This window comes from Dromaius novaehollandiae, chromosome Z (assembly GCF_036370855.1).
Source record: "Dromaius novaehollandiae isolate bDroNov1 chromosome Z, bDroNov1.hap1, whole genome shotgun sequence".
Taxonomy (NCBI): domain Eukaryota; kingdom Metazoa; phylum Chordata; class Aves; order Casuariiformes; family Dromaiidae; genus Dromaius; species Dromaius novaehollandiae.
The window spans coordinates 15,598,379-15,625,919 of NC_088132.1; the positions used below are offsets into that span (position 1 = coordinate 15,598,379).

At 34.6% G+C, this 27,541-nt stretch overlaps 1 protein-coding gene across 1 annotated transcript in view; it reads left to right on the plus strand.

Moving 5' to 3' along the window:
* Positions 1-25,397, plus strand: part of SHOC1 (shortage in chiasmata 1) — a 49,728-nt gene extending 24,331 nt beyond the window's left edge. Inside the window, exons 13-28 of the mRNA XM_064501927.1 lie at positions 2,080-2,205; positions 4,197-4,373; positions 6,577-6,684; positions 8,470-8,657; positions 11,344-11,416; positions 12,801-12,870; positions 13,330-13,514; positions 14,049-14,154; positions 15,950-16,061; positions 17,075-17,196; positions 17,555-17,648; positions 18,766-18,897; positions 20,255-20,404; positions 21,867-22,014; positions 22,248-22,781; positions 25,097-25,397. Coding sequence (XP_064357997.1) covers positions 2,080-2,205; positions 4,197-4,373; positions 6,577-6,684; positions 8,470-8,657; positions 11,344-11,416; positions 12,801-12,870; positions 13,330-13,514; positions 14,049-14,154; positions 15,950-16,061; positions 17,075-17,196; positions 17,555-17,648; positions 18,766-18,897; positions 20,255-20,404; positions 21,867-22,014; positions 22,248-22,781; positions 25,097-25,197 — 2,426 coding nt within the window. The 3' untranslated portion in view covers positions 25,198-25,397. The remainder of the gene's footprint in view (positions 1-2,079; positions 2,206-4,196; positions 4,374-6,576; positions 6,685-8,469; positions 8,658-11,343; positions 11,417-12,800; positions 12,871-13,329; positions 13,515-14,048; positions 14,155-15,949; positions 16,062-17,074; positions 17,197-17,554; positions 17,649-18,765; positions 18,898-20,254; positions 20,405-21,866; positions 22,015-22,247; positions 22,782-25,096) is intronic.
* The last annotated feature ends 2,144 nt before the right edge of the window (positions 25,398-27,541 follow it).

The window sequence follows — 27,541 nt, forward strand, 5'->3', positions numbered from 1 at the left end:
TTCATGGTCAGCTTGTTGTCCACCAGCACCTCCAGGTCCTTCGCAGAGCTGCTTTCCAGCAGGTCAGCCTCCAGCCTGTAGTGGTGCATGGGGTTACTCCTCCCTAGGTGAAGTACTTTGCACTTTCCTTCATTGAACTTCCTGAGGTTCCTCCCTGTCCATCTCCCCAGCCTGTCGAGGTCCCTCTGAATGGCAACCTAACCCTCTGGTGTATCAGCCACTCCTCTCAGTTTTGTATCATCTGCAAACTTGCTGAGGCTGCACTCTGTCTCTTCTTCCAGTCATAATATTATATTTATACAGAAGTATACACAGGTATACACAAGTATGACAGAAGTATATTAAGTATATTAGATATATCTATGTGTGTGTATATATATGTATATATATATAAGTATATTAAGTATAACAGAAAATATAATAAAAATGTAAAGATAAAATATGTAAATAACAGAAAATAGTGGGAGACAATGTCATATTTCTAGATTCACTTTCCATGGTAAAGTTGTATTAAAGTGAAAATTTGGCATGGCTTAGACCTTATATAACAGAATTTTTGACAATAACTTTTATCTGTTTAAGATATATGCCCCAGCATAAAAAGAATTTGTTACATAAAAATTTTCAGCAATAATTAGGTTATCTGTTTAACTCTGTGCTTATGTAATCTTATGTAACAAATCATTTGTGGGTAAAATTTGTCTGTTACTGATGCTTGCAGACATGAAAAAACTTTCATGGCTTCAGAAAGTAACAATCCTACTTTTCAAAGATCAAGATATCTGAACTAAAGTCTTATGTTACCATCTAGTGAACTCTGAGCAGAACTGCATCTCCTAAAAAGAAAACTACGAATGTGTTAAAAGGCAAACTATGTTACATTTAGAAATAAAAGGCAAATAGGCCTGTGGAGGTTTACACAAGTTAAATGTAGTATAAAAAGATACATGTTTAAAGGTAGACCCAATTTTTGCAGATCAGTGATGTCTGGTATATAGAGAACCCATTCAAATGTATCACTCTTAGCACAGTAATGTAGAAATCATGTAAATTGTTTTATATTCTTTGAAAGAATTAATATTTCTTATTAAGGGTGTTTCTAAAATTAATTGAAGAAAAGAAATGACAAAACTGCTTCTAGGGCTGTTTTTTTAGCTTTTTTTTAAAAGATATCATTCTGTATAATATTTAGTTTAGAAAATAAAAGGGAGGAATTTAGTAAAAATAATTTATTGACCCAATTTTGAACACTGTATAGCTTTTCAAAATCAAGGAGGTGTTTTATCTTAATCTAAAAAAATGTTGGGTTTATGTTTTTCTTCTATCAGTTTGTTTACTGAGGAAACTGTAGTTCGTAGCTAAAAATAGTCAGTAATGTTTCAGAGCCACCTATGCAGCCACAACCCCTCTCAGAAATAAAGAGGTAGAGCTACCAAAGGCACCTTTGTGGGAAGAAGCTGTAGCTGAGGAACACGTATTTATAAGGAAGAAGGGAACAAGCTGTTGAGATACTAGGGAGTTGCAAAAGATAGCTGTAAGAAGTGAGAACAGATTCTTTTCAGTGTGCAATTTCCTTCTTTTTTCTGCCATTTGCAGCTTCTATGTTCTTTCTGGGTTGCGCATGGTATTTAACATTTTCTACCCATGCCACTGATACATTTTTCTTAGTTTGATTGAGCTCATTATAGTTAGAAGCAGCTTGCTTGCTCTCATGCATGTTTTCTCTCTCTATAAAGTCCTATGAGCTTCACTATAGAGCTATACTGTAGAGCCATAGTAACAGCTCCTTCACAGCTCCTTTTCCCAGCTCTGTACGTTTGGTCTAAGAAAGAGGAGGCTGACAGCACCTGACCTCTTGGGAAACATCATCTACTCTCTGAATCATGGTGCTCTTTCCAGAGTGTACAGGCACATGAGGACAGTAAAGAAGTTCATGAAAAAAATTGTAATGTGTGCCATTGAAACTACTTCATTTGAAAAGTTATTTGCATGCAGTGACATGTGAAACAGTTTTCTTATTAATTGAGCTGGTTTTGTGATACTTGTATATAAATGTTCACCTGTGATTTAATGATTCAGTACTGCAGCTTGAAGAAGAGCATTTGCGTGTTCACAAAGAGGATAGTTCTGTTTGCGAGACTGTAACAACAGAAAAAACAGAGCAGGAAAATGAAAGCAGCATCACAGTCAATATTCAAGCATCAGGTATACAGCATATCCAAAACTTGTATCTTAGATAGCATTGCAGTATAATAGAATTTGATATTAAATCATGTCCACTCGCACAAAACAAATGTGGAAATTATTAGGCTTAGTGTCTGTGGCTTATGACTGAAAAGCTTCGAAATAGATGGATATTTATTTTGTTACAGATCATATGCAGACTGAAAAGTACTGCCTTTGAGTTATGCCCAAACTAAGTCACCTGACATGGAGTCTTTTCATGCCAATCTGTCCCTCCAAATTATTAATCTGCATTTTTTTCTCTGGCAGCCTAAATGACAGAATTGGAGATGGAAGGAGAATAACAGTGATTTTGGTAGGAAATGTCTTTAAAGTCTTTAAAACAGTAACAATCCAATATGACTTTATTCAGTAGGTGACTGAACATTACCCAATGAACTCTTGAGGTTGTACTTTTCAAGGCATTATATCAAGAAATATGCACTCAGAATAGTAAGTTTTGCATTGCTGGGCAGTAGAAATGGTGGAGAAGCACCTACAAGGTGTTTAGCCATGGTATTTTGCAGTCCTAATGTAAGCACATCCAGTACATGAAAGCTTTAGGCCTAGTATAGATTGTTTTTGCATGGAAATGCATTCACGTTACACATTTGCTTGAAGGGAGTCCCCTTCACAGAGCCAGTAAAAGACGTTAGCAGTATTTTCATCCATTTCCAATTGTGAAATGGGTTTATGAAGTATCACATAATGTCTGTACAAACTTATTTTTTAATGGTTGTTTCTATCATTTTGGAAACAAGGCTCCTTTAATGTAACTGAAAAAAATTTAAAGCTTTTCAGCAGTCAAAACAAAAACTAACATTTTGCAAAGATAGTATTTAATGGGCTTGAATGTCACATAACAGTCCTTGAAATGAAGGATTCATCATAGCCTTGCACATGAAGGAAAGAAAACTTTCTTAAAAACAAGCTATAGACAAAAGAGAGGTTAAAAAGATTCACACAGGCATTTTTCTAACCAACAGAACAGTAAAGATACATGACTGGAAATATGCTTTGAAAAGAAAATGATACATTAATATAGGAATGCTTCCAAAATACTATAGCATCTGACGTAATTCCAGAAAGGATGAAAACCTGTATGTAATGATAAACACCTTTCTTTTAGAATGCTTAAAAATATGAGCTAATTAATTGCCCTTTGGAAATAGTGCAATGACTAAGGGAAGTCAGCTACTAGTCAAATTGGATGACTGTATAGGTCAGTTGGATATATTTTTCAAAAAAATAGCAAATCCTTGAAAGTGAAGAATCACAGAGTTCTGATCTTGTTGATATGATGAACTAAGTTATAATGGTGAGTACATTAAAAAGTTGGTACTGAGGAGTTTCACCTATTTCCCTGAGAAAAAGAACATTCCTTTCTACTCGTTCAGCATTAAACAGCTCTGTCACATTGCTGTCATGGATTCTAATAGCAAGAAATTCAGTTGTAATTTAGAAGGAATTACGAAATACCCACTCAGAAGCTATTAAGGACTGCTAGCATGAATGAATGATGAGACTAAGAGCTTGGCTGGCTTAGCCTTGCTAAACAAAAGACATCAGAATTTAAATATCAGTGAAGGAGAATGGCTGTTGAAGTCAAAATGATAGTGACAAATGGATATCAAATGGACTAAGAGCAAGATTAGACTACAAAATAGAAGAAAGTTGTAAAAAAACTAATAGTGCAGTATGAGTGGGAGTTTCAAGGGTAGAAAACCGTAATATTTAAAGATGGCATTTAGTCACTTTATGAAATGGATAGAATAACACAGCTGTGCGTTTTGAGGAGCAGCTTATTTCTATGACACAGAGGCTCCCAGTGAGCATTTAAGTTACAGTTTTCACAAAGAAGATGGTGCCTCTTGCAGCTTGGTGGGCCTTTTTTGTCCAGTATTTTGTTTTTGTCCAATAATAGTATGTGAATCCAGACTCTATTGCAATGTTTTCTTTATTGTGTTATCCAGAAAGCCAATGCCAAGCATACTGTCTCTTGGAAGCTACTGCTGCACCTGTTCTAAAAGATTTGACACATCTGGGCGTACGTGCAGCTGTAAATTGGAGCTTTATCAACATTGAATTTGACCACACAAGGTTTTTCTTAAAACAGCAGGAGAAAGTGATAAGTGATCACTTTAAAGAAGGTATGTTTGTAGAAAATCTGGATGTTTTTCTTCTGCAAGATTAATGTGGATTTACCTGGTGACACGTGGTTCAAGGTGTTTGATAAATTAATGATAAACTTTCAGCAGTTTGTCATATGGGGATACAGTAATTGATTAGCTCTTTTACTTCCAAAATAATTTGTTCCCTTAGTATTACATTTATTAACATAAGTATTGCAAAAGAAGTTCTAATTGAATTTCTAAGGAAGTTTTAGATATGCTTAAGAAATGTTGCTAATACATCAAGCAATATTTAATATTTTTTCATGCTAGAATTTAAAATAAAAAGCTCTGCATGTGTTTTTGTTATATATTCCTGTTTAATAGCTATTTTTTGTCATATCTGCATGATTACAGGGAAAATAAATGAAAAATGCTAAGCCTGGGTTAGAAAAGAAGAGAATATCATCTATTTAGTTTCTTTCCAACTTCATTTTTCTCCTATCTGGTCTGTGCAGACGTTATAGAAGAAAAGAAGAATTTGCTTTCTGGAATATTCATAGAAACATAGAGATGAGGAAGACGCTAACATATCCAGTCCATTCCTAATGAGTATTTGTATAAATGTATAGAAGAGTCCACAGACTTCCCTGTTTTTAAATACTTGTGTTGTATCCAATCTAATTCCTCTTTACTTCGAAGTGTGCTGGGTTTTTTTCCTTACTTCCCCAATGAACATAGAAAACAATAGTTCACAGCCTGGTTATGATGTATTAGAAGACTATTATTCTTCTGTTAGTCTTTCCTTTTACACTAAATATCACCAAGTTCTCCAGTCTTTCTTCGTAAAACATGTTTTCTTACTGTCTTGTTGTTTTCATTCTAAATATTCTGTATTCTATACTCAGTTTTTAAATATTTATGGTGAGCGATGACAAGAACTGGACAGAGTCCTTCAGCTTTAGCACCATCACTGATACTGAGGAACAATCACTTCCTTTGTTTTGGTACAACATAGTACCAAGGTCTTTGTTTCTCAGTAGTTCTTCCAAATTTGTACTTAAAAATTCGATTTTTCCTTCCTAGGTGCTTCGTCTTTTTGAACTAAAAGCCATCTTAATCACAGTACACAAAAGGGTTTGTTCAGAGTTAGCTAACATTTCAAATTAACTGTGTAGTAGTACATCTCTGAGTAATTCCTTAATCAGCTGTAGTCATTTATCTTCCCAAATATTTTTTTAGTATCCTGAAATCTACTTTCTTTTCTTAAATCCACTTCGTCTGAACCATTCACATCTTTCCTTTATTCAGATAATGAATGGTACACTTCATGGTTGCAGTTCCACAAAATGCCTTCCTTCTTCAGGCTAGTAATTCCTCACTGTTTACTAAGGTCCTTGCAGGTTTATTCAGAATGGATGCAGAATACCCTGTATCCCATAAATTGTTTGATTTATTCCATGGACTTTTTCAAAGATGATTAAGATTCCCATTGAGAAATATTAATTAAGTGTGGGAAAGGTGATATCATGAGTTAAGACTTGGATCATTGGAGGACAATAGGAATGCTATATGTGAAAACTAGATGGATCCAGACTACTTCCTGTAAAGAATGTAGGTTTAAAATTTATGGTTTAAATTTTAATGAAAAGGTTCTGTGAAAAGTTCAATATGAGGTTACCATTGTTTTAAAATTGCTTATTGGTTAGCAAATAAATAAGCAAATAAGTCATTTTGGTTTCTTGGGAAGAGTTCTGAAATGTTTGGAAAACTGGTTAGATGGAGTTATGGTGTCATTGAAAATTTTAGTGATTTGTCTTGTTGGGTGAGGAAATAGTAAGATGAACAGCTGGGCTTATATGGAGGGCCTACAGCACAGGTAATTTACCCATTTCCATGCATATTTGAAGTTTCCCTTAGTGAAATCCATGTGTCAATGGGGATTTACTGGCAGACCTATGGGAACTGTTATCCACTCCTCCAGCAAACACTGTCTGTCTCCACACACCTTTCAAAAACACCACAGTGTGTTTTACTTGCTCTGGGTCAGATGACAAGGGAAAGGTTCTGCCATTTCATAGTCACTTGCCACCAGCATCACATCCAGCCTTCCAAGCTTATATCTGCTTAATTCTGTTTAGCTAAAATTCTGAAATATTAAGACCTTTTCAGATGCTTACATATGTACAGCATAATTTTTGAAATTTTATACAGACCACACCTGTATCTTCTATTTGTAAAGGTAAAGTAGATGAGAAAGAGACTATGCTGTTCAGACATGCTGCTCTGGTGCATCTGTTGGTGACCGTTCGAGACCTTCTTTTAACATGTGGCTTGGACACAGCATTAGGTTTGTTTTCAAAATTTAAAAATACTACCCAGAATCGCAATGCTTGGTGTGTATTCTGCAGTCATTCCTTCATGTTTGTAAGCTGTGATTATTTGTTGTCAGTAAACTTCCAACATAGCTTCGATATGTTTTCCAGACACCTTTGCTTACCTTTTTCTGTTCCATCTTAGACATGAATTCACTGCAGATTGCATGTTGGTAGTGGGTGTGCTCACTTCACTGTTTATGTTTTTACTTGGATCTGCCTAAGAAACATTCATGGGAACTTCATCCACATACATAATGTGTTTTCTCACTGTGTCTCAGAAAGACAAATTTATGTTGGAATCTCTGTCTGGAAACTGAGAATCACACAGAAATGACAGGTGCTTGTTATTTTTACAGTCCACCCACTGAATGGGTAGAACAATTTCTGTTTAAAAATATTCATAGACTACTTGGAGATGAAGTACTTAGCACTGAGAGCATTTTAAGCAAAATATGAAATATTATTTAACCTATCTCAGGGATGGGGGTTTTGAAGTTAGAGGTTAATTCTTATCATTGAGCTCAAACAGAAGCTTTTTTGAGCTTTCTGCTATTATGTTAATCAGATTTGGGATATGACAATTTTTAGCACCTAATTTTATGCCTGAAATCAGAACACTATGCTTGTCAAATTTGCATAGCTATGTATTGTGAATTTTCACACTAATGTATCAGAATAGATTTCGTAAGAGTATAAAGTCAGCTTGTAGGAATGCCCTGGGAAAGTTAGACTCACTCTGTATTTATGGAAGGAGATAAGGCACACTAGATCGTAGTTCAGAACACCTAGCATTAGTCTCTTCGAATTATCCCGTGAAGGAGGATGTTTCTTTAAAGCTGATATAAATTGGAAAATACCTGTGGTAAACTGAACTGGGTGGGTGAGAAGATTTTGTATTCACTTAAATATTTCTAGCAATAAAAGAGTGGGAAGAAAAATATAAAATGAATATGAAAGTAGGGTTCTCAGCAGAATTTTTCTCTGAGATTAACAAACTAGCAGGATGATAGGGAGACAAAGGAGCAGTTCCTTCTCCTCGGTTAGCAATCATGTTTTATCCAAAGCACTCCTACATGCTATTTCATGATTACACAGCACCTGTCCATCCAGATCCCAGCAACACCTGCCACAGGAAACTTTGCACAACTAAAAATGATCTGAGAAAAATTTTTAAAATTGAGCCAGATACTGAGTAAACAAACAGTGAAATACCCTTTAGTCCTCTTACGTTGTGATGTTATGCTAACATTGAGCACATGTGTATTTTAGATATGTATTTTGTTTATATGTTTTCAAATATCCCAGGCATTGTTCTCTGTTTACACACAAAACACATCATTCAGAGATATCTGTCTGTTGAGAAATAGTTGTGATAATATGAGGAGACTGATGAAAGCCACTGTGAAGTTAAGTTTTGGAGAGTGGTGAATATAAATAAAGTTGTAATTTAGCATAAGCCGTATAGACTACTTAAGTATAAGAGCACAATTCTGGTATCTGCAGCTCTAGAATGTGAAGTTCTGTGATTCTGGGAGGAATCATACAGCAGATATTGCAGGAGATATAGCAGTTTTCTAAAGGCCACTTATGTACCTGATCAGTGATAACGTTCTTCCATATTTGTTAGTCATTAAATTTTCAGCTTTTCTGTGTGAATTACCTTCATGTAAATTTTAGCTTGAAAGGTAGATTAGATACAAACTTTGGCAAATATCTTTTGTCACTACGATTACTTTTTTGTGTTTCTTTATTAACAGGATATTTGTGCAAGGCGAAGGATATCTATAAAAACATCTTAGAATCCTGTTTGGATAAAATTTGGAGGCAGCTGAAGATTGTACAGTACAGCAGCCAGAACAAGCATGAAACAAATCCCAAAATAACAGAGCTTCGGTGTCAAATGCTAAATTGCATGCAAAGTAATAGAGAGGAATGCAGTGTTAAGGTTAACAATGTAAACACATTTTCTAAGCAAACAAAACTCTGCCAAACTGTAACAATAATTATCAAACTAATTTCTTTCAGCAAGGGATGGTTTATGGAAGGCAGTCTTATAATTAGCTCTCTAATTCACACTATCTGTTAAATTTAGGTAACAAAGTTTAGGACCTCTAGTAGGAGCAACGCAGAGTTATGTTTCACTGGATCTCCCTTGCCGCAAGAGTTCTAAGGTTTTAGCATTGCAAGGGTTTCATATTATTGCAGGTGTTTTTTGTTCATTAAGTATACTGTACCACATCACTTTTTGAAAATTATAACTTCCCATTTGAAGGCCTCAGTCTTCTGGTGCAAAGAAATCCAGAGACAAGTCAGGACTGTGTACTTTTGCACACACACAGGGGAACATATGCATGTTGTCATCTAAGACACCTGTGCTTGACCTCAGTATCAGGCCAATTTCCTGCCATTATATGAAAGGCGAATACCCATAAAAGATAGTTACAGTATTGAAGATAGAGTTATCAAGGAAATTCAAGTTACCCAGAGATGCATTTTTTTTCTGGATATGTGAATATTTTAGATGATACAATGCAGTACAAAACATCATTTACCATGGCAGCTTATCATTTTTTTAATAGAATATTTATCACATAATGAAAACAGGGGAAATACATATTTTCTTAAACATGTTAACTGTTTGCAGTAGAATTTATGCTGCTAAACACTCAGACAAAAATTTCACTTTCATATTTTATAATTCCTTTCCATGCTTCCCTTTTTGGAGCTTTCTTCTTCTTTAGTTTCTCTTAAAAGAGTTGCACTAAGAGCTCTGGACACATTTTGATACAATTTTCTTGAGAAGAAAAATAGAAGAGCTTACTGTACACCCTTTCAGAAGTTAAAATGAAAATGAAGCAACCAAAACAAAATGTTTTTGATTGTTTTTGGTGTCAGCTTCTCAGTACCCCCTCTAAGCTGCCTTTAGCATTATTTTCTTAAGAGAGTAACACATTTTGTTTTGTGATACTAGGGTTTACGCTGTACTAGGGGGCATAGGACAACTTTGCCATCTCCATCTCAGTCCAGTGATAATTTTCTTTTGCTACTGAACTCCACCAGATCTGATTTTTGAAAGCATATGACTCTCCTCAGTTTTGACTTGCTTGTATGACTTAAACAAGGTCATACATGTGTGCTTACGCAATCTAAGAGTATGTGTAATTTTATTCACAATTTTACTATGCACTTTCGGAGGCAGAATTCAATGACCCAGAATAGACAGAAGGAATATTCCCATTTTAATGAGAAGTAGAAGTTGCATTACATAAGCTGTTTCCTCTTCTATCACATCACATCAGCATCGGTTAATGTGATGTGAAATATGATAATCTGGTTATACTTTTATTAGCCAAAATTTGCATTGATGCAGGATTATCATGGGAAGTTGCCTTGCAACCAAAATTTGCTAACAGAATAGTATAAACATATTTGAAATAAGCTTCTGGGCTTTATTTTTTACTTCATTATCATTTGTATTTATGATTATGTGAAAGAGAATATCACTAAAATACGATCTGGCTCACAACAGTACGTAATAAGTACAATGTTGGATGGTACGTGAAAGAGCAGGTCAGCATTTTAAAATCTTCTGCTTTGAAAGGAGCAAATGGCTTGCCAGGTGTGTGTTCCATGTACCTACATATGGAAATAGATACCTACTTTAAGCTTGTCACACAGACTGATACCCAAGAGTTCTTCTATGACAAGGTCTAGCATAGTGTTAACATTTACATAAGTAATTTCTTGTGGTTATAAGTCTTAGAGTTAGAAATGCCATGTGCCTTCTTAAACATCTAATCCATGGCATATACCATGAAAAGGGCCTATAAAATGGCATAAATGGTTCAAATATCATCCTATCTGAAAAAGAAGTTATGATGTAAGTCCTGTGTGTGTGTACATATGCTCCTTTACACAGTGTGATAATATAACACAAATTCAGCTTGTGTCATTTGAATCGTTGCACAAGATAAACCCTTTCTCCAAAGCCATTCTTTTAAAAAATATCTGCAATTTGGTAGATTGTAATTCTTCTCAGTTTTCATCTTAAGCAGTATTAAATGAGTCACAGAGATATATTATCTTTAGTAGTGCACTCAGTGCAATTCAGTGCATTCCATTTACCATCTGGAAAATCTCGCCAATTAGCTCAGCAGTACATCTAGTACCTCCCTCCAGTTCATCACCATCTTGCAGGCTAAATTTCTGATGTCTTCGATTTAAGTTTTGTTTCCTTAAAGGTATCAGATTGGTCTGAAAATCTCATCCTTTCCCATAATCACTCTACTGCAACAGTAACCTCTCTAGTGTGACAGTAATAATGTGGTATAATGTCTTTAGAAAATATCTGTAAATAGTGCTTTACTTTGAATTAAATGTTCAGGTTTAAGATTTCTTCCAGAACAGCTTTGTTCTTGAATTCTGCTACTGATGTCTTTTGTAGTGTCATTTCTCCAACTCTTGTAAAATTATGCACATAAACTTATTCTTCTGGAAAATTCTGAAGTTTACGTTTTTGTTCTCCATTTAGTCAGTCTTGTATTTTCTGTGCAAAGGAGGAAGAAAGATGTATGCAGACTGAAAGTACAATTTTTACAGTACTACAGTTTCTTTTACTTGCCTTCTTTCAGATACTAATCATAACAAGAATGGACTGTGATAGAGAAAAAGCTGCCCTCATTCACAGTTTATCTACAGTGGAAGGTAAATGATGTTTTTACATGCATTTTTGAAAGAGGAGGAAAGTGGTTTTCATTCTGTTTCACATTCCTGCTTATGTGTTTTTCACATGTGTCACTGCTTTTTCTCTTCCTCAGGCACCTTTCTATATACTTTCCTAGCTGTTTTCTGCCTCCTGACTCTTCCATTTTCCCTTTTTTCTTTCTTGTCATTTTAGTTTCCACTGATTAAGAGTTCTGGTATGATGTCTTCTCTTGCAAGAGCAATGATAGCTCATCTGTCAAGTCAAAGATTTATTTAACAGAACACACAGGAGGTGTGGGCAGTTCATTGCCTAATTATAATTGTGTCGGTTCTCTCAGTGGGTTGTCCCTTTTTTTTTGGCTGAGCAGTGGTCATAATTTTTCTTCCTTATCTTCCTTCCTAACAGCAGTCCAAGGCAAATTCAGAAGTCTTAACTAAGCTTTCTAACATAAAACCCTAACTGAGCAGTAGGTGCCTGTCATGATTCCCCTTAGCCATCTATTGCTGACCTTGTTTATTAATTTGCTGAATGTGTAAGCATAAGCTATACCACTCAAAAAAGTTTCCTGTTTCCTGGACCCACTAAGCCAACCAACATTTAGATCAGTTGATCATTTTACCTGTGAGTAATTTTTGTACGAGCTTTTTCAACATTAGAGATTCAGCTGGCAAAACAAACATGTTTCAGTAAGATTGTTATTTGAGCCTGTATTTATGCCTAGGGAAGCCTACTGACTCTTTCCTTCATAGATATTTTTTTAATCCATTTTTATAGGTCCTGCTTGATTGAGCCTTATCAGCAATGTTGTATGTTGTATTGTTCTTTTCCTTTCAAAATAAGCTTAAATTGCCTGTGCTCTTAAAAGATAGACATGCTGTCTTTTAGAATGCTTTGAAAGGAAGAGGCATGTTTGCAGTGCTTTCACTAATTATAATAGTATTTAGTGAAAATTACTTGGTTTGTTTTAACATTTTAAGACTTGGTTACAAATACAGATGAATTCAACTAACTAAGCTTTTGAAGAGAGGCATTTGTGGTACTCAAATATCCCTTATTAGCCACATCTTCCAGTTATATTTTTGTAATTTGAATTATACAAGCAGTGCCTTCAATTTCTTATTTAAAGTTATTCAGAAGTATTACTTGAGTACAAACTAGTTTAGCCTTACTTCTTCCTTGGGCTCTAAAATGGAAGTCTCCAAATCATTATACTTGCCAGTGCAATACAAACTAAAATTATGTAGGACTTTCTCAAGACACACAATGTAATTCATAGAACTTAAATATTCTGTGTTGTTCCACATTTATTGCGTATTGCTGTGCATTCACTTATGCCAGCAGAAGCTCATTTATCTGATTAAGGCTTTAATTCTTTTTATGCAGGTTTAAAAGCTGTGGATTTGAGTACTGAGAAAAAAGGAGCCTTTTTAGGCTTTAAAGACATCATAAGCAAGTAAGTTAAATTCCTGATTTTTGAGGACATAGCCTGAAGCTAACTTTAGTGAAACTTCCATTCATTTCCGTGGGAGCGTCCAGTCTAGAGTAAAAATGTCAGCATATGGAGCTGCAACTCCATTCTGAAAGGTGAAAAGTATGGCCAAACACAAATAACATGTTTAGGTGTAGGGCTGACAGGAACTTCCACTGCTATCAGCCCTAAGTGTTTTAGAAAGACTCCTCAGTGAGGAAAAAAGGCTATAGTGTTGTGATAATGCCAGATTATAAAATTGCAGGAAAATATGAACATTTTAGGTAGATATTTGGAGTGGGAAGGGAAAGTAAAAAAGGAAATCACAGTTTTTAAATTCAGGAAGGATACCTTTTGTAAATAGGCTTCTTCAAAGTAAAAATATGTTGATTTTGTTCTGGCAGTAGTTATACATGAACATAATTTTCTTAATTTTTTTTTAAGCCTCAGTAGATATTCCTGTGTTATTGTACATAATCAGCATATTGGAGCAGACTTCCCTTGGACACACTTCTCATTAGTGATGGAATATGATTATTCCGAGAACTCTTGCTGGAAAAGTCTGTGCAAAAATCTGAATATTACTTACATGACTTTTAAAACCACCCTCCCTGAAACAATACTAATGGGTAAGTGCTCTCCAGAATTGTAATAATACATAAGCAGTTGGCCTGGCATCTGAAAGCAAAGCATTTTGTATTCGCTAAAATAGTTCATGTGCCTGTGGAAGAGAATGGTTAACAAATTCTGAAGGCTCAAGCTAAGCAAACAGAACTGGTTTATCTCTTGGACTGTACAGCAAGATAGGAAGGTATTTTTCTTATGAGGCAAGCTTTGTTTTGGCTGGGATGTAGTAGTAAAGGTTGGTGATCTCTTACAAAGGACTTTTAGGTTATTTACAGTTGATGCAAGCTGTATCCACCCTTCCTCACTATAAGGGAATGTTGCTGCAGATCTGAAGGAATAAAAGTTACAGCTTAATCTGAAAAGCATTCAGAAATATCTTATTCATAGAAAGCATAAAATGGAAGCATTTTCTTAGGACTGAGTAAGAAGCTACATTTTTAAAGGATATATCCATAGCAAAATTGATACATCTTTTAAAATATTTTTTAAATTTTCTACTTATGAAACTATTACCTTATGTATACAAAATGTTTTAGGCAATCACTGTGGTTCCTTTCTTCTGGAGGTGCAGATTCCCTATGTATTTCTGACATCTGAAGGACTTGTGAACATGCCAGATATCCTTCAGCTTTTGGAATCGGAGTGAGTGAAAATGACTTCTTTAATTTTACTGTTTATTTTCCATTTTCCAGGACATGCATCATCTATCTGGCTATAATCTACACATTACTGCAATTATAATATTAACGTTGCAAGAGACAACAAGATAATTTTTATACTGTAGTTGATAGCTTCATTCTGTAGGTTCGCACAAATGTCAACCAGAGCAGAATTGGCCAATTCATTAATTTTAATGATAAGCTGGCACTTTTAATCAAAACGACTTTTAAAATTATCTACCTTTCCCTGAAAATAATAATTTGGACCAAAACATATTTGCTTGAATGCTTCTTTATGCTTGGAAGAGTTTGTATTGTCAGTTTGCTTTGTATGTTTTTTTTTAATTTTAACGATCAGTGCACTGCTAAAAAAGTGCAAACTAAAACAGTCTCATTTTCTGATCCTACATAGATTTCAGGAAAAGATAAGTCAAAAAAAAGAACTACTTTATATGTGAAATTCAGATTTAATATTAACTTAATCTTGAATAACCCTTCAACTTGCACAAACAATTTAATGTTCAAAAATTGTCACACATGCATTATTTCCTTTGCCATAGTTTTCTTGCATTTCTCAACAGTAAACACCTATTAAAAGTACCTCTTATCATGAAAGGAAAAAAAAGAAGAAGAAATAGAGGATGTAGCAGTTTAGTCTTTCAAACCTGGTATCAGAGACATAGATGGTTGATTTTACCAGGTTGCTGAATACACTTGCCCATATGGACATTCACTGTATCCTACAGTCAGCTGTGAAGCCATTCTTGAGTTGTTTCTAATTAAAGTTCAATATGCTAAACACACTTAGAAGTTTAATACTTATAATTTGCACATTTAATTTGACATGCTCTTTAAAAGACTGAGCTGTTGAAAGTCATTGTTCAGCCTGGCCATAAGTGAAATAGTCAGGGATGCTTTACAGTTCTTTTTCACTAGACCTCCTAGCACTGATGAAATAATTAAATAGTGTGTAGTTTCAGAGAAACTTGTAATTCACCTTTTTATTAATTTCTGGATACACTGTCTATCAAGTTTCTATGAGACTGCTGGCAGATTCAGGTTTAGGTCTCTTGTGTTTCCTGGAGATTGGGTGTGTGACTGTTCTCTGTTCTCTACTTCCCTTCATCAGTCAGGACTCCCCTAAGACCATAAACAAATGATGTTTATTAAATGAGTCTTCTGCTAGCACAGCCAGTAAAAGCAGGCTTTGCTCAGAAAAAATTAGGATCATGCAAAGGACAGATAGGGAACTTTCACTCAGTTTATTTTCCCTGTGCTGTACAGTCATGAAGAAAAGGGATACAGTTTTAATTAGAAAAGAAGGATCAAGAGATCCTATTGCTAAAAGCGTTTTCACTTTCAGAACAAACACAATATACCTTTAATTACTCCAAGAGATATTAAGGAGATTTTAACTGTTACTTCATAAACTTCAACATAGGTGTATTTTCTTGATTTATTTATTTATATTAGCTTCCATAATACATCGTAATTTTTTTGTGCACTCACTGGCTGTGTATCAAGATAATACTCGGTTCAGTTAGCAATTTAATTGAATCAATCTTGCAGTATTTTAGTAAGTCACTGCCACACTGATATTTATTATTAGAATGTGTCTCAATTTAAAGTGAACTTGGGAATTTGAGAGAGCTCAAGGTACAGTAAATACTGTACAATTTTTTAAAATTTTGTTCAGAGTTGCATGTTATTCATTTGCTTTAAGAAAATGTCATTGTTTTACTTAATTGAGATTTAGTAACAAGATTTAACTTCTTCAGGTACAACATTACCTTCATTGAAAGAAGCTGTAATCACTCGTTATGGCTCTTTGGAAGTACAGATCGATATGTTGTTTTAACAGTAGATGAATGTACTGCTATCTTTTTGCAGGTACAAAATGAAACTAGTATGTCCGAATTCTGCACTGTGTTATGTCATTTCCAAGTCATCTCTGCATCCTTCTGACATATGTTTTGTTCCTCTTAATTATATGGAATGCATACATGACGCAAGTTATTTCCAAGTTCATTATCTCAAAAAGTGTGTCTGTGCCAGTTTGACTAGTTTAAAATGCTCCCCTGTCTGTATATACATTTCTTCTCAGAAATGTCACATTTGAACTCCAATTGAATTGTACTAAATATTGTTAAAGCATTTCCAAACTTGCAAATAGGGTTGTACACAGGAATATTGTAATAACCAATCAAGTATATCAGTAAGGCTACATAATCTCACTGGCGTATCTGTTAATTCCTCCTGATTCATAAAGTTATCTAAATAAATCTAGAGAATAGTTTGTCCTAGTTTTTGTAATAAGTAACAGCTTAAATAATAGTTTAAAGTGGTTTATAAAATGCAAAACAAGACCATGTCTGATTGAGGTTGCATAATACTTAAATTCTATTAATCTGTTATGTAGTGAGACGGATGACTTTAGGGATAGCATAACTGATCCTGAAAGATATATCAAGAATAACATAATTACTTGTGCAAGCACAATACAGATGAGCATTCTCATGTGCTAGCATTTAGCAATGTTGTACTTCATAAATTCAGTACAACTATAGTATGATTTATACAGGTTAAGAAAATGCCTTGGAGGCTTGTAACAGTATTTTGCATCGTTAACGTTCTCAAAAATCTTAGAACACCCTGAAAAGCTTGTAATTAGTACCTCCATTTTACAGAAGGGAAGCAGAGCCATGAAGCAATCAATCAGTATTTTAAAGGTCATACAAAATAAGTTGGGAATGCAGCCTAGTTTTCCTGACTTCCAGATGTGTCTTAATACCTGTAATGTTTGTTCTCACTTATGTATAATAAAGTGATGCACATTAAAATGTTGCAACAGGTATGGAAATATATTTCTTTAGTTTTTACTTTTTATATTAATTTTATGTTAGAATATAGATGAACTAAATTATGAGAAATCCTGTGATAATGTAATATTGAAGCTGATGGCATTATCACTCCAGTATACCTGCTGTTGGATTGTCTTCTACTCCAGAGAAAGACTGAGTTCAGAGTAAGTTAAAAGAGATAATTTTGCTATCTTGGTATTTTAAAACAAATTTATCACTAAAGAAAGCTGCATATTAGAACAAGATAACATTCTTTGTTTTGTCTTCTCAGTCCTTTTGCATCAGACCAGACTTCTTTTCACTGAAGGCTGACTTCATATTCTTCCTCACAATGCATCTTTCACTATTCAGTTGCTTAACTATATTCTAATTCTCCTTTCACAGATAATAATGTTGAAGGCACTGTAATTAGTATTCTAAATTCCAAGAGATTAAACATATTTATTAACACATGTAGCGAGTGTTTTTGAATTATTACACGTTTGTATTTAATATTAATGGTCCAATGAAAATATTTTATAGGTACAGTCTCAGGGGAGCTACTGTGCTTCACCTTGTCTTAATTTATGCCACTTTGGTTCAATTTGCACAGAGGTCAGAAGACTTTGAAGTAAAGGTAATTTTGTTGGTAACAGTCTATTTACAAGTCTATTTAAATCTTTACGGTGTGATATTTCTGAAGCGTTTAATAATGTGTGCATTCTACATCAAAAACATGAAATAGCTCAACTTTATTAACATAACTCTCTCTATATACATGTGTGTATATATATACACATATATATATATGATAGAGGAGTTTAGTTCAGTACTACTGAAGTCAGTGAAAAGACTGTGGTAGCCTCTAGTACAGGTTGAATCAGGTTCAGTAGCAGCTGAAAACAGTGTTTTACCACTAGAAGTTAAGAAATTATATCATCCCGTTAGTTTTATAAATGATTAGAATGTTTGTTAATTCTCCTTATGTCTTATTTTTAAGTTTTTCAGATTAATAGTATGCTATTAAGTAAGCAGAAGAAAATACAGTGTTAGTTTTCTCTATTATATCAGCTAGTTTGCATGTTTTTTATGTACCGTGATAAAATATCTATTTTATTTTTTTCTTTAGAAATATAAAATCCAATATCTAAAGCAATAGACATTAAAAAAATGGGAAGAGGTTTCATCTGGCTCGTAAAGTTGATGTCTGTAACTTGCTTCTTTTACATGACATGACATCTTTTATAAGTGATTTTTTATTTGCATATTAAAATTTATTTCAAAATTGTCTAATTAAATGAAGGTTAGAGAGAAGACAAAGCTTTTTTCATTCCATGTACACAGCAGTGTAGCTGACAGTTCATTTGAAAATTACTTATACCTCCAAATTTTTAAATATCTTAATTTCTTTAAACTTGTTCTATTTTAGGCATCTTATATTTATCTGTTTTGTAATGAACTGATGTTATATCCATGAACTTGATCACATATGAAAGGCTGTAGGTGGAACTAACTTCAACTACGTAAGATTTGCATAAATAAGGAGTGTCATTTGGAGGCAGACTACTGGTCAGAGGTTGGATTTCTACCATGTGACATGCCTGGATCAGCTTTAGTGACTCTGCATGACTAGCTGTTGTGTTCAGGGTCAACTTTAAGCTTTCCTGTTTGTTACCTTCTGTAGCCAGTTAAGACATTTGGAGTTTTACTCCTTAGTATAAATGCTAATCAAAAATACTGTGTATCAATGCTAGGTGATTCTTATGCCAGGAATTGAAGAAACAGCACTGTTAATTCGTCAGATTGCTGACAACATTTTGATAGCATCTGATATCGATCCTCATGAGTGGTTGGACAAGTCCTGGCTTTCTGTCTTGCCATCTGAGGTTTGCTTATCTTTCTCTTAAATTATACTGTTTTCTTCTTGTTGCTAAGACTCAAAGTTTTAGGTGCTTTTTTGTTTTTCTGGTTTTTTTTCACATCATTTGTGCTTTAAAATACAAGTAAAGTATACAAATAAACATAATGTAAAAATATATGCATAATGTTGCAGGCATCCACCAGCTAGTCAATCTAACCAGCAAAATTAGGTGCAACTTGGACTGTGCCTGTGCTTTCATAGTTAACCAATAGAGAAGTGTATCTTCCACATTCGTAGACTGATGCATAGAGTTGTTTAGTTCTAGACACTAAATTTGAAAAACTGTCCAAATTGCAAAAGCTATCCTACAGCAGCTTCCTTGGGCAGGAAGACAGATTCCTCCATTACTGAAGCCAGTGGAACTGATTACAGGCTTGCTTTAGCAGAAAATAGGATGAATTTGCTTAACTTCTCATATCGTAGTTGATATTAGATATTCACAATAAATGATGGAACAGGTCAGTCAATCACAAGTTAAATATATGATGTGCTTTAACTTGTATATTAATATTTTCAAATTAAATGTGTGGATTTAGGCATTTTAAGCATAATTGTGTGAAAGCCAAGATCCTTTTTAGCTTTTGCAAAACTTAGAAATACTTTAAAGCAGGTTTTGGTACTTCCTGTGAAGTGTGGGGTATCAGATTATAGCTTTTCCAAGTCAAAGGTTAAGGATACTGGTAAAGAGTCAGAAGAGTAGTTGGTTGTATTTTGTCTCTGTTCAAGGCATTGGATCCTGGCTTCTGTTGAGTATGGAGCTCTATGGAAGTCAGAAACTGAAAGCTGCCATTCTTAAATCCTAGCTCTCAGCTTGGTGGCCTCCATGTGACATTCAGCCTGCCATGGTACTGTATTTGGCACCTGTCACATAGCTGTTTTAAAATCTTACTGTTTTGTCAGACGAAAACAGCTTTCTCAGTTTATCTTAAGTGATTCTCTTAAATGGAGAATAAACATGAGGATTCAGTAAATCTGGGAATGCTTTCTGAAATCAAGTTTACATGGTTTGCTGGTCTCATCCTTAATTATAGAAATGTCTGTTGGCTGTGCTTCCTTTTTACCAATCTACTGTGCAAAAGTTACTCTTTTGCAAGAGTGATACTATACTGTATTTGTAGCAAAAAAAAAAAAAAAAAAAAAAAAAGTTTCCATGTGGCAGATGCAAAACAGCTATATAAAGTGCACAGATTCAAAGCTCTGCTTCTATGATACATTGTATGTCCAAAGACTTCAAAGGGGTGTCATTCTGCAGGCAGAGGGAGGGGGAGAAAAAAAGAAACAGTGATCAAATACAAATCTGACAATATTACTTCCACTTCCAGACGGAGAAATGTCTGCTTACTTTTCCATCTATCAACCCTCTAGTTGCTCAGTTTATGTTAAAGAAGGGATCTTCACTGGAGAGCCTGTTTCTTGCAAGCTTTAATCAACTTCAGGAACTCCTGCCACAAGTTCCAAAAAAAGTTTTAAAGGTTGGCCAAAATGAATTTAAGTAGTAAAGCAGCATTTTTGCATTGTTATAATATGGATTTTTGTCTGAAACTACATGTCTATTCCTCATATCATTTAAAAAAATGAAGAAAGTAATATGTTATAACTGGCATTGCTTTAGCATATCATTATTCATATCTAAATTGATGGGTCTGCTAATTCTCAACAGATTTTATTGGATCACAGCTATGTTCATGTGAAGGTTATTAGAACATTTCCTTAACTTGGAAAATATTCCATTGATCAGCTTCCTCTCCAGGCTTCTTAGTATCAAGTATGCTATCAGCATGCAAGCCTGTATGTTTCCCTAACACAAGAGACTTTTTCCAACTAAATGTTTCCACAACATTTTAACTTCCTTCCTTTCATCTAAGTCTTCCTTACACAATAATATATCCATCTCTCACATATTAATAGTACTAAGCATTTGGAAAAGCCCTAGAGATTAAGATGAACAATTCTGTCCAAAAGAGTCCACTTTGCAGTTAAAACTGTGTGCTCCTGCTGTTTCACTTTAGCCAAGTCTGGGAAAATTATAGCATGATTATATTCTGCTAACTAAGCTTAAAAATGCAAAGCTTTTATTAGTAAGGAAAAAGGGAGGAAAATGTCCCATCTCCACATCAGTTCCAGATATCACTCACTGCACCTCTCTGTATCTGCTCATCATTCTCAGAGAATTATCAGTGATACTACCTTGGATAACTTTAGATGTAGCAAATATTTGTAGTTTAGAAAATGAGCAAAAAAATTGAAAACACTTACTTTGTTGACCTTTTTCTCCTCTTGACAGTCCTCTAGTAATTTATTATTTGACACAGTCAGTCATATTGTGGCTAAAACATTTTTTTTCTGAATAGCTGTCCCATTTAGGGAATACTTTAAATAATATATTTCTTTTCCTCTGAGGCAAAATACACAATCAAAGTGTGTCTAACCACTTCTAAAAATGTGTTGGAACAAGTTTCAGGGAGTACAGACCATTTGTTGACTCAGAAACATTCAGTTAGGATGAAGGATCAAGCGAACAGATACTTGGGCACTGAATATCAATTTGTGCATGTTATTAGGATAATTGCATGTGTGTATAGCAGTGTTTACTGATGGAAAAACAGAAAAAGATCTCATGAATTTATTTCCTCCATTGCAACCAGTATTACTTGCAATCCTGGACTAACAAAAGAAAAGAAAGTATATTATGGTATTGATTTTCCTTTGTTTTAAGTGATATGCTATTATTGAGTCTTTATAGTTTTAAAACAGTTGGCTTATTGGCTGCTCTACGTGCCTCTCTTTTGTTACTGGTAAGCCATTTTTTTTGTCTTTCCAGCAAGCAAAAATGATACATAAATCTTAGAATCATGACAACTTATTTAACTTTTCATATTTGGCAGTGTAGGCATGTACTATAAACACTACTTAAATATCTTTCTTTGATTTCAGCATTTTAGTGACATCACATCTTTGTACAACCTAAATCCTCCTGCTCCACCAGAAGTAGAAGTAAAATGTGCATCACCCCCAAAAAACTGGAATAGCTTCAACACACTCTATCCAAGTTATGATCAGTATTATCAGTCTTTAGAGCTGCATGATAAAGGTACAAAACAGCACAGGTAGTACTGCCACAATATGTCTACTTTGAGACCAGGTGAAAATCAAAGAGTATTGGACTCTTAATTGTCTAATCCTGCAAAGATCTATCACTGAGGGGATACAGATTATAATTTAAATGCTCAGTGGTATCTTGTTTTTTCTGAAAAAGGTTAGATAAATATGCTAATTTCTTATTCTCCAAACAAAATGGTTCAAATTTTTCTCCACCAGGTCTATCTAATGTGAATCCTGAAGCCATGATCCCACCATTAAATCATCATGAGGATTTTATTAACTCTGACCTTTCAAGTTATATGCAAAAGAAGTCATGTTCTTCAGATGTAGTTGTGGGGAAGAAGCAGGACTTCTTTGTTGTGCCAAAGGATTATGAAGATTCTGCTCATCCAGATGTTAAGGATTCTGTTTATGTTCAACGACAGCCCTTCATGATGTGCTCTAGCTCTGATCATTATTCCAAAAATTCTGAAGAGGATTTCCTTGCAACTTTCAGTGAATATGCATCTCCAGAGAGATCTAAGAGTTTTCTAGAAGAATTTAGAGGTGTGACATCTAGGAGCCCAGAAATTCTAATTGACAAGACCCTTTGGAATGACTGTTCATCCACTTACATATATGATTCATTTGCCCCTGTTGATCCAGATGAGCTTCAAAGTCCAAACTTTCACCAAACACCTAGAGAATCTTCAGGAAGGAGAAAAAATTGTGCATCATTACTATGGACAGAAGAAAAAAATGTGACAGGTATGTGCAAAGCAAACAGAAATTGCTGAAATTCTGTTTGTAACTCTACCTAAAACAGGAGTATATGTAAGAATAGATTCCATATTTTGTCTAAGGAGTTGTTAAATCCAACCCAATAGTTGCACTTTTCCCTTACTACTGAACTTACTTGCACATATATTTCTTGTGGAAAAGTTCCTAAATTTGTACTTTCAACAATAAGAATATTTTTAAATTGTTTTTCCTTGTTAGAATACTGAAACTTTAGCTCTCCAATTTTATGAACTTCAACCTCTTCTCTCTTTTACAGAGTCTGAAATGTGCATAATAAACTTGCCAGAATTATTTTTAAAAGCTACAGGAAATACTGTTTTATAAACATAGATATAAACATTTTAGACAAAATGCAAAAGAAAAGACTAGAAAGCACTTTTTCAAAGGACAAAAAGTAAATTCAGCAAATTCAGGGAATGAAATTTAGATATTATTAATGGCTGTGTTTTGCTGTTGGCTTTAATAGAGTCAGGATTTCATCCTAATAACTTGCTAAGTTTGTTTCATGCAGTTTCCTTATTCTTTGAATCATTTTTTTATTTGCTAATGTCTCTGGGGCTAAAACACTCTATCTTGAAATCTTTGTAAAGCATATTTCTTTAAATAGATAGTGTATAAAGTGTACTCCAAAACTTTGTTAACCGTGAAAGTGTGTACAGTCCTTATATAAAACCTTCAGCTTTCTCTTTTTTTCAGCCACTGCCTTGTTTTCTTATCCCTGATATACTTTCTCAAATACGGTTAGCCCGAGATGTTTTTTCATGAGGCATAATAGATATCTATGAAATTTTAAAAGTAGGAAAGGATCATTAATCCCTCTCATGCTAAATATTACTGAATCATATATTATAGTATTTTTTTAAGCTCTGCTGCTTCTTTATAGGTAAGACACCAAATTCTTTTACAATCCAAGGCTGAGTTTCTTGAAAAAAAGCACCTAACTCCTTCCAAGTACAGATAGTTCAATTTATATTTTCTCTGCTGCTGTGTGTGATTAAATCTCTTGGTGGTACAGCAAGGTTAGCGCAACACTAATGTTTTCACTAATTAAATCAGACTCATTCATGAAAACAGAAGTAACTAATTGATATCATTATGTTTCATGGGCTGCTTAAGGCAATGCTGGCAGTAAACAGAGGAAAAGTTAATTGCATGTGCTTTTAATTTTCAGCCTACATGAATTAAGGTATTTATACAGAAATTGTGAACAGGGCTGTTGCCTCTTCATTGGGATTAAAATTGAGATCTGGGATGGTGCTAGGTAGTTAACAGTATTTCAGTAACCTGTAGATGGAACTATTAGTAGAAAATTCTAATTGTAATAATTTAAATAGAGATTGGGGCAAGTTTTCATGGTACCATCTGTTAGAGTATTTTGAAAAGACTGTGATCTCTTTGTGAATGGATTTCTGTAATACTGTGGCCTGATATGGTAAAGATGTTCTTAAACCTGAATCAAAGAAAGAAAGGAGAGGTGATTTTGCCTTAGCTTTTGGGAGAACAGACTTATTTTACTTTATTGTTCAGGAGCCAACTGAAAAATAAGTATACAAGATACATGTGCATGCTAATGCAAAAAACACCTTAATATATTCTGAAGCTTTCTGAAATCCCAAATTTCAGAAACATGTGCAGGGTCAAGTTAGGTCTTTAAAAATCCATGTTAAGAACCTTGAGGAACTTCTGCAGGCTTCAGATCAAACTTTTATTAAACCATAAGCAATTAATGCCAATATGCCAAGTCAATATTTCCACTCAAACATATGAAATTCTTAGGTCACTGGTAAGACTTTCTGGTAATACTTTTTGCAAAGGCTAAACAGAATTTTGTTCTAATAGCTTATTTTGAATAGGAACGTTTTCAAATATTTTATTTTAAAAATACTTGAATTATAAGAATGTCAGTAGCCTTTTTAACTAACTTGAAAACACTGTGTCTCTGATTCAAAAAAATAAACTTTCACTGTTACTGAAGATTGAGTGAGATAGAGATAAGCATGAACATCTTTACTGAAATAATACCCTTAAATGTACTGCAGTTTGATGTACTGATTTTGTACATAAGGTGCTGTGTTATTGTTACAGGATAATATGCATAAAACTGTTCAGTAATAAATATTAGTTAATCTGTGCACATTTGTTTTATGTTATTTTATGTGCTTTTCATACAAAGCCTACTTATTAAAGCTAAAGTCAGTTAATGCTGAGAAACATAGTTAAGCTTGTACGCCAGTGGTGTTTATAGTTTATCATATCTATATTTTTTTCCATTTTGTTTCCAGATTTAGGATTTGCAGAAGTACCACAGGGCAAAAAAAGGAGACTGACATTTGAAAGAGTCCCTGGAAGACGTGATGGACAAACACGTCTTAAATTCTTTTGAGTGGAGTGAGGAGCTGCATACCATCAATACTTTTTTAAATTTTTAAAACATTTATAGCAAAATCGATTAAATTCAGTTCTTTGTTCATTTTTAAAGAAAAATTGGGGTTGAGGAAGAGTGTTGGCAATTTGCTCATTAAGGACTTTTATATATGTTTAAAATTTTACTAACAAAGGTGTTCCCTGAACCTGGAGAATTTATTGCTTTTCTGTTTGTTCTTATAAGTCATATAAGGTACCTTATCATTCTTCATACAAAAAGTAAAATATGAATGAAAAACACAGATGCGGAAGCATGTAGAGTATCCAAAGTACCTGTGTTTGCTCCCTAAGGGTGTAGGCTTCCGAACTTGCAGATGAGCAAAATCTGCCAGAATCTTAAGACTTCTCAGAAGATGTTAGAGCTTTCTTTCACATAAAGCCTGGAGGCTTTGCATTCTTCCTTTAGGCTCAGCTGCATTTCCTTCCTTGTGACAGCTCACTTAGAAGCCATGTGATGTTATGAGCTTCTGAACTGGCTTTAGTCATGTTCAGGCTTCAGGAAAAAAGCATTTGTTTTATGGATGGCATGTGAAAGATATGTTGAAATTTAGGATTCTAATAGTTTTGATTCAAAGTTGTGACCCTAGCGCTCTCTGTAAGCCGGTGGAGACCATCTGTTAGTGAAGACCATTTGTTGGCATCCAAGCTTTTCAGCCTCCTACAGTACATCTGCAGATGGGGAAATGAGAAGCATTTGAGATGTACTGCCAGCCATTGTAGGCTAAAGCCAGAAGGAGTAGAAGATGCAGGGGAAAAAATGTCGTCTGCATTGCAAGCTATAGAAGGGAGAGGGTAGAATAGTAACTGAATTCCATATTCCATTAAAAAATTTGGTAACAATACTGGAAATACAGATGGGAGCAATGGTAGACAGTAACTCCATCCCACTGCAGGAACAGGTGTGGCGATAACACAGTTTGCAAAGGAATGTCAGCCAGCTCCAGAATGTCAGTGTTCATTCAGCGGCCTTTAGTTGAGATTATTCAGTTTTCAAACCCACTTTTTAAAAAAAAATTTTAATGCAATAACAGAAAAAACAGGTGTTGCAAGATGGTTTATGCTTGCAGTAAAATACTTTCTTGACCATAGGCTTTCATTAAGTGCATATTCACTGTCTGGCTACAAAACAAATTGGTGCTCAGGGGATTAACTTTGGTTTCTCGGGGAAAATTGGATAATGATTTTTAAGTGAGAATTCCTAAAAGCTATAGTGACAGCCCTAATAGCAATTTTAACTTAAAATAATATCGCCAAGTTATTTGTATCCAAATTGTTTACAAGATTTTAGAAAACTCCTTTCACATGTAACTTGAAAAAAAGATTTTTTCCAGAACTAGAAACAAGCCAGTGTTTCTCTATTTTGCCCAAAATAAGAAAAATTGCAGTCCACTCACTATTTCTGGCCCATTTTTGTGGTCACTTGACCTAACCATTTTCCATCTCTCCTGTCTCCCAAATTGCTAGGCTCAGGAATCTGTTCTTTTTAGAATGCAGCTCTGCAAAAACTCAGTCACAGACAACCACAGTGGGGAAAATTATAGCTGCCACTGCTAGCTATGTATTTACATCCTTCTTTCAGACATACAAAGGTTGAGACCAATACTTCAGTTTGAATGCTCATGAAAAGCTAGCACACATAATCCGTACAGTAGCAATGACAGTTCGCTTCAAAAACAGAGGCAACCCCTATCTTGCTTGCATTAGATCAGTGAAGAAAATCCAAGTGCTGTCTGCATTCAGTTTCCATTAGATAGAAAAATGTCAGTGAACGGTTAGTTATTGGCAGCATAATGGAAAATAAGACTAAGGGCCTGCAATGACCATTTGTTTTTTACTCTGTTTTTGACTTTCAGTCTCACAGATGCATACATCTGGACACATTCATCACATGTAAGGTTCTTTCCCTCTCCTGTCAGCTTGGTGTGAAGGAAAGTTAGTATTGTACTGTATAAACATTTTTGTGTCCTAAAGTATGTGTAACTGAGAAGACTTCCACCATGTTAGAGTATCAAAAGAATTTCATCCTGGAAGGGGAGGCAATCAGTGCTGACTAAACAATGACTGACTGCTGTCCCTGTTTTTCCCCAACTGGGCCTAAGAAGGGAGTGTGACTTCATCTTTGCACTGCATCTTTTTTTGTCTGAGAATGAGTTGCTTCCATCAGCAGCAGGAATAATCAGGTCTTGGATCAAATTTGCAAATTGCTTAGTGAACAGGCAGGTGGAAGTGAAGATGGAAAAAGAGCCTTGCTGATTGTTTGTGAGAAGTGATGTTGAAGGGCTTTGAGAGAGGTGACAGTGAGA